General features: G+C 42.3%; 1 protein-coding gene across 5 annotated transcripts in view; it reads right to left on the bottom strand.

Moving 5' to 3' along the window:
- FEZ2 (fasciculation and elongation protein zeta 2) overlaps nt 1-11,400 on the bottom strand; it is a 38,784-nt gene extending 27,384 nt beyond the window's left edge. For all 5 annotated transcript variants that reach the window (XR_006888866.1, XR_006888868.1, XR_006888867.1 and 2 more), the window contains exons 1-3: nt 11,118-11,400; nt 6,701-6,809; nt 246-362 (exon numbers count right to left, since the gene is read on the bottom strand). Coding sequence is in view for 2 of the 5 variants with exons in the window: in XM_046663490.1 (XP_046519446.1) it covers nt 246-362; nt 6,701-6,809; nt 11,118-11,371 (480 nt within the window). In the remaining 3 variants the exon portion in view is untranslated. The remainder of the gene's footprint in view (nt 1-245; nt 363-6,700; nt 6,810-11,117) is intronic.
- Nucleotides 11,401-12,741: the final 1,341 nt, after the last annotated feature.

Raw genomic sequence — 12,741 nt, 5'->3', positions numbered from 1 at the left:
TAACAATGCTTATTTTGGAAAACTACCTATATTGGAAAATCTTCCCAACTACCATAATCCCATCTGCTTCAGATTACAAATGCTTTCTTCTTTTCTCAGTGGAGGAGTAACTATTAGCTTATATAACCAGAAAATACAGGAAAAGTCAGTAAATTTCAATAACCCATCACTTATTGCCAAAATAGGAAATCATTTTGCAGCTCGAGGTTCCCCTTTCCTTTCGTTGCTGAATTTCTCTGTCATACCTGATCTGCAGTGAAGAGGGGCTCATCATTCACGCAGGAGACGATGATGGAATGCATATCCAGCTGTTCTCTCAGCTCCTCATCGTCTGAGGTATCAAACAGCAAACTGTCACTTATCTAAAAACAAAAATACCCGCTGTTAAAAGCAGGACATTCTGATCAAAACAACGTTGAAGTGTCCCGGTAAAGAAGACAGCAGAGGTAAAGAAGTCATCTGCAGAGAATTTCCCTCCAAAGGGAGAAATCATCACAACTGCCCTGTTCTAGGCAGCGTGTGAAATGCTTTACATATTCATCTCAAACAAAAATGAGAGGAAGAATAAATATGAACTTGCTGAGGTGCTGCAGGCAGCACCTATTGCCCGATACAGATACACACTTAGCTGCTGTTTCTATGGGGAAAGAGCGCTGTAAAAGCTGACTGATAAATATTAAAATATATGGCATTTGCTCAAAGTGGTAGGGAATTTTAGCAAATAGAGGGCGGAGATGGGCAGAGTTGGCAGCAAATATTATTTAGTTAACAATCTAATAGTAAGATTGGCATATGTTAAAATTCCAGAGAAAACATAAAAGTTAGTTACTTGCAAACTAACTTCTAACATTCAGAGTGAAAGTAATGAACTCCCTGGCAGACAGGAAACGTCCATGACAGTCACACATAGCCCTTCCAGTTGAACATCTCTTCTTCTGAAAGGAGAAGATCTCTGGGTTCCAAACACATCTTTAAACCTAACTGTGCTGGAGATTTTCCATTTGCCTCACCTCCATTTTCCCCCCTGCTCTGTGCCCCAGGAGGCTGACCTCTATGGACTACATCAAAGGATGCCTTTGACTCCTGGCTTCCAGCTGGGTTAAACACCACTGGTAGGCACTAGCCGGAGACTGGAAGGTGGGAGGATGAGGACCGGGCACTTATTCTGCTGTCTCCTCCCTGCCAGCCCGCCAAAGGCTACAGCTCCTGCCAAGCAGACCTCTTCCCGACAGCTACTCTCTCCTGGTTCTGCTAACTTCTCCCTCTCCTTACCTCTTCACGCCCAGGGGTGCGAGTACGGCTTGCTGTTGCCAGCCCTGGGGTATCACACCATGCCTCGCTGGGTGTCCTTTAACCCTGCCCACATCTATAGACACAGCCCCTTTAATAATGACTTAGAGTTAGGGACTAGTACTAATTATAAAAGCCTTATCTAGAAAACTCAGCAGATTAAAATGGACAAGTGATCATCAATCTATCATCCATCTAATGTGACATGACACGTTCATGTGACATGTTCAGATGATGAACAGAACTGAAATTAGAACACTACTCTTCAGGAAGGAGGGGCACACAGTGAGTTCCCAAAGAACAAATGGGCAAAAAGGAAGCAGGTAAAAGCAACTGTGTATTTCTATTAGACAGAATATAATTTAAAAAATAATATTTCACCTGGGAAAATTATTCTATCAATGCAGAGGATATATATAAAACTGAGGATACACTTGAGTATTGTAGGTCCCTACTGCCAACCTAGCTCCTCATACAGGAACATCCGAAGTTTAATGGTGAACACAGCCCACAGAATGAAAACCTGCAGGGGAGAAGTGCGGAGGAACCACTGGCGTGTTCCCTTTCCTCACATTAGGCTGGGAGAGCAGCCACATCAGCACTCTAGGGTCTACCTGCTACCACATAATGCAACTCCATGTTGCGCCACAGGAATGACGCAGCTCCTAATGCTAGTTCTCACTGCACCATTAGCCTAGGAAAGGCCTGGCCGCGGCCTTCAGCATGGCATCATGAAATTCCAGAAGACTGAGAAAAAAAGAACCTAAAAGCTTCCAGAGAGAAAAAACCATCACATTAAAAGGATCAGGAATCAAAATGTCATCTGAACCCTCTCAGAGAGCGACAATAGAAGCTAGAAAACAATCACTGTAATTTTCATGTTTCGATAAATTCCACCATAGAATCCTACATCCAGCTAAACTCACAATTAGAGGGAAGCTTAGAATAAAGACATTTTCAGACATTCAAGTTCTCCAAGTATTTACCTCTCATGCACCCTTTCTCAGAAAGCTACTGTAGAATATGCTCCATTAAAACCAGGAGGAAAACCAAAAAGGAAGTAGATGTGCGATCTAATACAAAAAAGAGGGGAAGGGAATTGTTGTAATGACAGTAAAGTGAAGATCCCAGAATGATGGCTGTGAGGCTAAACTAGAGTAACCAGTTCAGACTAGAATTGTTACTGACTGCAGAGGAAATCAAGAAAAGCATGAGAGAGACTAAGAGATTATCTAGTGTATTTCACTTACTAAAATGAGTTTTATAGCTCTACTGAGGCTGAATCAGTGAGTTAATGATAACCTAAATAAACCACAAAGAAACGGTTATTATTGCCCTAAGAAAAAACAAAAAATTACATGAGGAAGTTTAATCATAATGTACTAAAACGGGTCAACTGTGAACATTTGGTCAATATAAATGATGAAGCTTAATCAAATATTTTGATGTAATTATATTGAGAAGATGGGGAAAGGAAAGTTTCTTGAGGGTTAGTGTTGAGAGTTGGAGGGAGGGCTATGAGAGAGCTAAACCCTCATCCTCGGGGTAGAAAGCAAATGGATAAAGTCTAACATTAAAAAAATAAAATCAAGGGGCTGGCCCCGTGGCCGAGTGGTTAAGTTCGCGCGCTCCGCTGCAGGCGGCCCAGTGTTTCATTGGTTCGAATCCTGGGCGCGGACATGGCACTGCTCATCAGACCACGCTGAGGCAGCGTCCCACATGCCACAATTAGAAGGACCCACAACGAAATATACAACTATGTACCGGGGGGGCTTTGGGGAGAAAAAGGAGAAAAATAAAATCTTAAAAAAAAAATAAAATAAAATAAAATCAAGTAAAATGATATGAGCATGTCATTTGTTAGAAGAAACAGTTGAAGTACTCGAAAGTGGCTGCCTCTGATAAGTGGAAATCAAGGATGGGGTAAGCAGGGCAGAGGCTGCTTTTTCACGTCAAGTCCTATTGTTCTAGTCTACTTTTTAAACTATGACAGTTATCCTTTTAATAAGAAAGGAGAAAGGTCAACACATTAGGCTGTTGATAAGAGAGGATGTTGACTTCAAGATTGAGTGGAGATGCAAAGTGCCACAATATGATCCTAAGGGGGTATGGACGATGTGGAGTAACCAAACAATTACCTTCACTGATCCTTAAATTTCAACACCCCCAGAAACACTGCTCTATGTTGTAACTTGAGGACCATACTTTCATTTTTTCTCTTATAAACAAGCAAAAGTTTTAATTGTAAAATTACTCCTAAGGAAGACGTTATTATCTTCCTCCTGTTTCTACTCTTGAAGATATGAATGTGCATAAACTAAGTCCCTGTCCTTCAAGAAATGCTCATGGTGGGTGGATGAAGATGGCACCCGAGATGTTCCTAAGATAAAACGATTTAGAAGCATTCTACCAAATAAGCATGATCAAGAATGGCACTGGATTTAGAATAGGTTTACAGCTATTAACAAACGTGAATGATACCACTAAACCATTAGAACAAATTTCCATAACAACAGAACTAATGATCCCAGATCATCTTTCCAGGGAAACAGCCAAGCCCATTCCCCACAGAGATGGCATATGCTAAGGGCTGGAATCTCTTTCGGCCTTTGAAAACTAACCTTGGCTGTCATGGGTATAATTATTCATTCTCCCATTCGGCATCAGTGTGCCTCCTTGTTGCCAAGCATTCCCATCACTCCTTCCTGTGCCAGGGTTAGATATGGAGCTCATGGTGTTGTTGCCCTGTATGAAACTGAAGCTGCCTCAAATGGAAAAAATGTACCTACGCAAGAATTTGGAATGTACGAGTTGTCTCACTCTAGAAAAGCCTCATCAAATTTAGAACTATGCCATTTTAAACATCAGTGAAAGAAAAATTAAGAACTGAAATCTAGCAAACTGTGGTTTTCCTGAATGTTTAGCAAAAGAAATTTCTTCTCCCTTTATCAAGAAAAAAATTTCTTATAGACCTTAGTTTACAATTGGGATAATCTAAAGAATGCTTCCAAAAGGTAAATTTTGCACAGTTCAGTTATAGCAATAGAGCACACAGCTGGCAATGATAAATAAAATAATTTTCCCAGGTAAAAGAAAATGTAATTACGTGCTATCTAATAGAGTAACATGGCTGCTTCTTACAGACTTCCGTGTTGCCCTTTTGTTCTGCAGGTGCAACTCCTGCCTGAGGAACAGAGTTCTAATTTCCACTGTATTCATCACCAGGGTCGTCACGTCAAGAGACAGATGACAGATGGATGATCACTTGTCCACTTTAACCTGCTGAGTTTTCCAAGTTGGGTTTTACAGTGAGTAGTAGGACTAAACTCCCAGCCATTACTAGTCACTGACTTTGGCTATACCATTACTCTGGAATTGAAAATACAAGATAGTATACGTTTAATTCAATGAAACTGGATGAGAGTGTCCCGATTGTGCTGCTAATGTGCTTCCCTTTCGAACTATGAAAGGATCTCTTCTGTGCTATTTTTTAATATGTCAAACAAAAAATTACTCATTGGCTATTGTGGATTCAGCACTATGATAAATAATACAGAAAATACTTCTTTAAAAAAAGAATTGTTCATCATGGTCTCTGATGTTATAGTCTCACTGGCGAGATCATTCATTCATTCATTCAACGAACACTAGTCTTAGTACTCAGTATGTACCAGGCAGAGTGGTAGTTACTAAAATGACAAATATAGAGATACCTACCAGGAAGTCACAATCTGATGACAGACCCAGAAACATATGATTAATAAGAGAACACAATAGTGATTGAGACATGGACAAAGCGCTGTGGGGACTAGCACCTAGCAGACAATGGGGCTACATTCTGTGGGACAGATAAGTCCTTTAAGATTTTCACACCAAGAGTGTAACCGATTCCCACAGAGAGGAGTGTGTTTTCCTTCTGTGCAGGGATTTAGGCCGTGGCTAAATGACCATCTGTCAGAGATGCTGTAGATGGCGATTCCTCCCAAGTGAGAGGTCGGATTAAGTGTCCTTTAAAGTCCCTTCCAACTCTAAAATTGTATAATTCCATGAGATCAGCAAAGGCTAAAACGGTAATAGGAAGCTTCAGGGAGGAAGGGAAACTTGAACTAAGCCCAAAATGATAGCTAAGATCTAAATAAACAGAAGACAGGACGTATGATATCTTGTTTTACTCCTTTTCACTAAATGTATGTGAGGTAGTCTGCAGAACAGCTTAACAGGGTTAACTGGAACAAACAGTAAGAATTCTATACCTAGTAGAACACTGGGAAATACAGTCAGAATTCTGTATTTTATTAGCATATAACACGCAGCAGGCTTTTCTGAATCACATATTTAAGAAAACTATTTTCACAAAACATTAACAATACTATTTAAAACACTGAGAACCCAGGGCCAGACCCGTGGCCTAGTGGTTAAGTTTTGCAAACTCCACTTCAGTGGCCTGGGTTCAGTTCCAGGGCATAGAACTATTACTTGTCAGCAGACATGCTGTGGGGGCAACCCAATACAAAATAGAGGAAGACTGGCACAGATGCTAGCTCAGTGCGAATCTTCCTCAAGAAAAAGAAAAAAAAGAAAGGAAAATTTAAATTAAAAAGAAAAATACTGAGAGCCCTACTGCATTAGACTCTCAATAATTACACAAATACACTTAGTGAAATAGAGAGCATGCCAAAAGATCTGGCATCAGTTTACATTGTTATTTGATAAGGAACTTAAATAGTCAGGCCCTGAAACTTACATAATTTGGCTACGTTTCTCATCAGCTTTAAATAAACGTGACACTGTGATTTTCCACTTAAAGCAATTCTTCCCTTTTCTGTCCCCCTTGCTGTCCTATCAGCTGTGCTCACACTTCTTACTCAAGCCATCTTCACTTGACAATACCAAGGCAGCCACAGCAGCCTCAAACAGCGAGCCAAGAACACATTAAGAAGCCAAGAACTGAAATGTCGTTTAAAGGTTCCCCAATATTCACAGGAATACATGGTCTTTGGAAAACATGTCATAACCAGCAGTCAGTGAACTCATCAGAAAGTTAACTCTATGTTGATATTCCAGTACCCTCAATATATTAAATCAAAGGCTAAGATGCTCACTGAGTGTTCTCAGCATATCAAAACTGTGTTATTGAAGCTGGAAAAAATGCTGATCATTGGTGTTCATACATAGGTGATGGAAATTTAGCGAAACATACAAAAGTGACTGTGCGCTGCGGAAGAAGTGGAGGAAAGTGCTAGTAAGTTGTCAGTAGCAGAGCCAAGATAGCAATCCAGGGCCACTGCAACTGCTATAAGCGTGGAAACTGGAGGCAACTCAATGAATTTGTGTTAAACAGAAATGCTACTTTCTAGTTTCATTATCAGAATCAGTTATTCAGAAACTATTGGTTCGATTCCTAACTTACCCCTTTTTCTGAGAGGTTCAGAGTAAGCAAATGCAGGGTTCTGGTATGTGAAGACTTCCAGTCTACAGGCATTACATTTCCATAATTATCTGTCAGGGCATTCCAAATCCTTCAAAAGAAGAGAAGTACAATCAATGCAAGGGAACATTCTATACATCTTTTATTAAACAAATTTCCAGTACTAGAGGGAAAAAAGAAAGAACAAAAGAAAATCAAAGCAAAAAAATAAAACGCCCATTGTTTCTCAGAAAAACGTCAACAAAGTAGAGCCTCCCTAATAAGACTAAATGAAAATCATATAATCGGGCTGACAAGACGTCCTGAGGGAAGACGAAGTGAAATAGAAAACTCCCCCAAAGTCAACAGTTAACACTTCTACTGTACTAGGTGCCAGGCACTGTTGTAAGCAATTTACATATCTTAACTTATTTAATCCTCAAAAAACAATGTTATGGAGAACCGTTATTATTCCCATTTTACAGATGAGCAAACTAAAGCACAGGGAGCTTAAGTAATGTTTCCGGAGCCACACAGCTAGTAAATGCCCCGTGCCTGACACTCATTTTTCTTCTACAACTTCCAAACATATGGACCATCTCAGGCAGTGAATAGTGTCTCTCTAACCGAAAGTTTGTTACTCTTTCAGGAGAAAGGATTCAGGCCCAATGTGAGACCAGAGTTTGCTATCTAATTTGTAATATAGTAGGCTAAGGACTAAAATAAAATGAAAAGGGAAAGAAAGGGAGTTCACAATAAAATGCACACAGGTTATATCCAATGCGGTTACCCTACCTTAGCACCAAACAGCATTTTGGGGAAGCAATAGGACACGACTAAAATTCAGGGAACACAGACCCTCATCTCCATTCTTCCTCAAACAATGAGTCTTTGGCCATGTCCTTTAACCTCTCTAGGGATTAGCTGCCATTCTATAAAATGAGAGGCTTGGACAAGAATAACAGACATTCCTTCCAGCTCTATTACTCTAAGCATTAATTCAAACGAGCTGTATTGAGGAGAGTCCCAAACCACACCAGATAAGGACAGCAAACTCCAATTCCATGACCAAAATTCGGGGTTTGGTACCAAGTAATAATCAGCATAAAAAAACATGGTATTATGTGGAAAAAAAGAGTTCAGAAATAAAAAAGAGATGAAATTTAACTGGAGTAAGTAAAGTTAAACACTATACATATAAGCTACTTAGTGCCCAGAGATACATACGTAGATATCATAAAGGAAAAAACTCTAAAACTTATAACAGGTATCTAAGTAAATAAGCTATTAAATAACTGGGTGAGTTTTTTTCCAAGAGTGTAAGCCACTAGTATACAAAAACAAGACTGCTAGGGGCACAAAAATAAGAATGCAAGCTTAAAAATAGAGAAGTAACACACTAGATTTAATGAATAGGGATTTGGTGCTAAAGAGAAGCAATGTGACAACTGCCAAAAACAGAAAATCCCAAAATGATGCTTGGCTTTGGAACGCACATCAGCCTCAATGAAAACGTGAACCCAAAAGCTCTAGACAACTGGCTCGTTTACCCAGCAAATCTCCCAAACGCATGGTTCATTCCTATTCTCCTCTCTGCTGGAATCATAATCTCCCTGCTGCCAACGTGCTTGAATTGGAGGCAAAAGCTCGGGACTGCTAAACGTGCTGGGTTTCTGGCCCACAGCTTCCTGGACGAAAGACTTTGCAACACTGAGCCACTGACGATACACCTAACCCTGGTCAGCAACTCCGACAGGATATTCTAGGACATGAAGACCGTCCAGAGTTTTGGGGTTTATTTTGTCTGCTTGTCTGCTCCTTCTTAAATGAGGCTGTGATAAAAGAACAAGTGGAGGGGAATACTTCACCTAGAAGAAGCGACTGTAGGTGAATTTGATCTTCCAAGAAAGTGAAGGACAATTAACAGTACTCTGTCTCCACCAAAGTCAGAACAATTGTAGGTGGAAGGACAGAGGGCTGCCTTAAGTGAGAGATTTCTAGAATTCTCCAGTCAAGACAGGAATTACCTTCATCCTTATCTTAATAAAGCATTATAACCAGTCATAAAAAACAACCGGCAAGCAGCTCTATTCCAAGGAGGTCAAAGTCCCACTGACATTGAATGCTGCACCAGACCCTTCCAAAGAAAACCTTAGCAGAAAATACAATCCATATTTAACCAAAACTAAACCTGGGGCTCAGAGAAGTCAAACAAAGTACCCTAAGGCAAGACACTATCTCTGTAAGAGAATTCTCAGTTCTCTCTTGCAAAAGGAGCAGGGATAGACTCAAGCAATGGAGAGCAGATTTACAGGGGACAATGAGAGTGGTGACCAGCCCCAGGCCCTGAAAAGAGAGAAAGAGATTTATCATGCATTCTCAAATCAAGCAACATGTATTACCACCAACAAAGAATCTATTAAAAACCATTATCAAGAGTAACAAAATATTCTTTTTTAAGTTTTACATCAACCTAAGCTTTAAGCAAATGCTAAAAATAGACTACTTTCCAGACAGAAAAAAAAACAGGGAATCTTAACTATATGTGTACAAACCACTAATTTGTTATGAGAAGTGACTCGGTAAACCCAAATACACAATTTTAAAATCCAGAATAAGTCCTGAGTCCCAGTGATTCAGAGCATATAAGTCTACATAGATAAACGATCTTCTCTTTGGGAACAGACTTTCAAAAGGGGCATCTTTTGCCATTGACTGCATGCATATCTGTGTGCATAAAAACCAACCATAAACTCTTCCCTCTATACCTGGGCAGCACACTGTACAGAGGCACCAATGAAAAGATATGGTCTCCAAGCTAGCTGGGCCCTCACCACTGCTCAGCCATTCCCAACTCCCTCTTCTCAAGCTTCCTACCTTATTCTGATAAATCTCCTGATTCGCAGAGGAAAAGAGACCATCAGGCTGGAAGCCCCCTCTCAGTGCCCATGGATCCACTCAAGAACTCTTCCCTAATCTCTAATCTCTCCCATCCCTACCCATGTCCTTAGTGTTTACTCCATTAATTTCACCCTCAGCCTCTCCAGGGCTTCGTCTCCTGTTACACCACATGCTCAGCTTCCCTCACTCTCACCATTTCTTTTACCGTGTTTTGAGATAAAACGTGGTACATAATTACAACCCTTATTTAACCAAACTACAGTTGGGGTTCAGGGTGGTTAAATAAAGTGCCCCAAGGAACTCTGCCCCTCTCTCCCCCAAGCTCTTATCCATCCCTGTGCATCTCCTATGATTGTACTTAGATGACGCCGTAGAAGACAGTCAGGGAACTGGTTTCAGGACCACTGAGGATACCAAAATCAGCAGATGCTCAAGTCCCTCAGATAAAATGGTCTGATATTTGCATATAACCTACTCATATTCTCCTGTATACTTTAAATCATCTCTAGATTACTTAAAATACCTAATACAATGTAAATGCTATGTAAATAGTTGTTACAGTGTATTGTTTAGGGAATCATGACAAGAAAAAAATGTCTGTACATGTTCAGTGCAGGCACAGTACCACCTTAGGCCTTCCCTTGATTTGAATCCTCGATACGGAACCCCCGAATATGGAGGGCCAACTGTAATTACGTGTTTAGGCATAACCAGAGCCTTTCCTTTTTGCCTCTGTGGGGGCCTGCACTCTACCTGGGCTCTCAGATGGACCCAACAAATTCTTGTGGCATAAATGCTGCTTCAACGTTGATACCTTTGCACGTGCTATATTCTCGAGCTAGAATGCTACAACTTGCTTCACCTGCCAAGGAAACTCCCACTCATCCATCAGCATCCAGTTTTCACATTTCTTTCTGTAAGAAGTCTTTCCTGACTCTCCCACACAGCCCTTTTAAATCTCCTATATTTTGCCCGTATATCCATTAGAGTCACCTGTCACACTCATACAAATATCTGTTTACAAATGTAGCTCCCATCCTAGGTTGCGCCCCACTTGAAAGGGACAATGTCCCATCATCTTGGTATTTCTGGTGCGAAGGAGCCTCTGGCACTTAACGGGCGCTTAATAAATGCCAGGTCAATGAATGAATGGCTACACACGTGCCCGAAGAGGTACTGTCTCTACCGGCTTTGTACAAGGAAATTCTCCTCTACACCAAACATGGCTTGGTTTCTAGGGAGCAGGAGGAGTGAACTGCCGGAGGTTTAACGAGTGGGGGGGAGGGGGCCGGGGAGCCGGGATTTAAATCGCCCAGCGCGCGGAGGCCGAAAGCCCGGGGGAGCGGTGGGGCCGCGGGGAGGGGCGGGCTCCCCGCTCGCTGGAGGCGGAAGGAGGGCGCGGGGAGGAGCCAGCGGCCGGAGTCCCGCCGAGACTGCGGACCGAGGGCCGGCCGGCGGGGCGAGGGCAGGACGAGGGCAGGGGAGGCTCCCGCCCGCTCCCGGCCGGGCCCGCACTCACTCGTCCCCCTGCAGGAGGCTGCACTCGGTGATGGGCCGCACGGCCGCCCTTGGGGGCTCGGCGCCCGGCCCCGAGGGGCGGAAACACAGGCTCAGCTTCTCCTCCAAGCTGCAGGCCAGCGCCGGGAAGCCGTCGCCTCCCCCGCCCGGCCCTGCCCCGGCCTCGGGGCTCGCGTTACAGTTCTCCTGGTCCTGGAGGCTCCGGGCCGGCTCCTGGAACTCATAGAAATCCTGCCAGTCCCCGTCCGCCGCCATCGCCGCCCTGTGCTGTCGCGCGCCCGGCCCGCCGGAGGCCCCGCCCCCTGCGCCCCGCCCCGCCCAGGCCGGCCCCGCCCCTCCCTCGGGCGCCCGCGCGGACCTGTCCTGAGCCGCGCAGCGTGGGGGTCTTCTCTGTCCCCGAGTCTTCTCGGAGTTGACCGCGGGTCTCCCTAGAAAGCAAAACCTAAACTGCATTGAGTCACTTTGTCTATTTTCTGTCATTCAGAAATAGCTTCCTTCAGCTTCCCTCGCTGGGAACCTGGTCGAAATGTGGCGAAAATAAAGGGCTTCTTTAAACTGGCGACCTAGGGTCAGGTGATACCCGAAGTTATTTCCCCGGGATAGCCTGCTCTTTTTGTAACTTTCCGACCAAAATAGCAACCAGAGTCGCTTGGAAACGCTTAAGTGGTACCGAAATTCATTCCGCAAATATTTTATGTCTCCCACGTGCAAAGCATGTGCTAGACCCTGTGAAACGTACAAAGATGAATACTTAAGTGAGTTACTATTTGCAAAGCACTTTTAGAACAGTGCCTTACAATAAGTACTTTATGTGTGTGTTATATAATTAACGCATAGCTGCTCCCTAAGAGGGGCTTACAATGTAGTTGGAGTGATAAGACTCAGGGGAAATCGTTTATACCATATAAAAAGTAAGCGTGATTAGAGAACAGTTACTATTTAACGGGTATAGAGGTTCAGTTTTGTAAGTGAAAAGAGTTCTGGAGATGGAGGGTGATGATGGTTGCACAATAAAATGAAGGTACTTAATCCCACTGAGCAGTACACTTACAAATGGTTAAGATGGTAATTCTATGTTGTGTGATTTACCACAATAAAAAAAAGATTGAAAAATAAATAAATAAGTGTGTTTATAAGGCAGTGTGAGTGTGTAGCGGCAGTAAATACCTAGGAGTTGATAGGAGCCATATCTTTGGATTGTAATAATCAAATACTTCATGTAGGTGGTGGGACATAGTTGGGTCCTGAATGATGAGTTCATATTTTGAAAAGTAAATCTGATGTTGGTAATAGAAAATAAGATTTTCCCCCATATGCTTTGTCGATCTCTTGACAGCATGGAAACCCATCTTCAGGAATATATGTTGTCAAAATTTCCTTATGTACGACTCCAATGCATGTTGTCTTGTATTTCAATGATTTGTTCCATATTAAACAAAATATTTCTATAATTGAGCCTAAGAAACTGAAGATAATTCCTTTAAAGGCAATATTGTTCTCTATTTCTTTTGAAACCATAAAGGGAGCCAATGTTGAGATCTACGTGGCCAAGAACTAAAACTAACTCCTCACCAGTTTATAGCTTTGGGGTTGATGAGAAAATATTCTAGCTCAGCTGATATTTA

This window comes from Equus quagga, chromosome 5, assembly GCF_021613505.1.
Source record: "Equus quagga isolate Etosha38 chromosome 5, UCLA_HA_Equagga_1.0, whole genome shotgun sequence".
NCBI classification, from domain to species: domain Eukaryota; kingdom Metazoa; phylum Chordata; class Mammalia; order Perissodactyla; family Equidae; genus Equus; species Equus quagga.
This window is presented reverse-complemented; position numbering and strand designations above follow the sequence as displayed.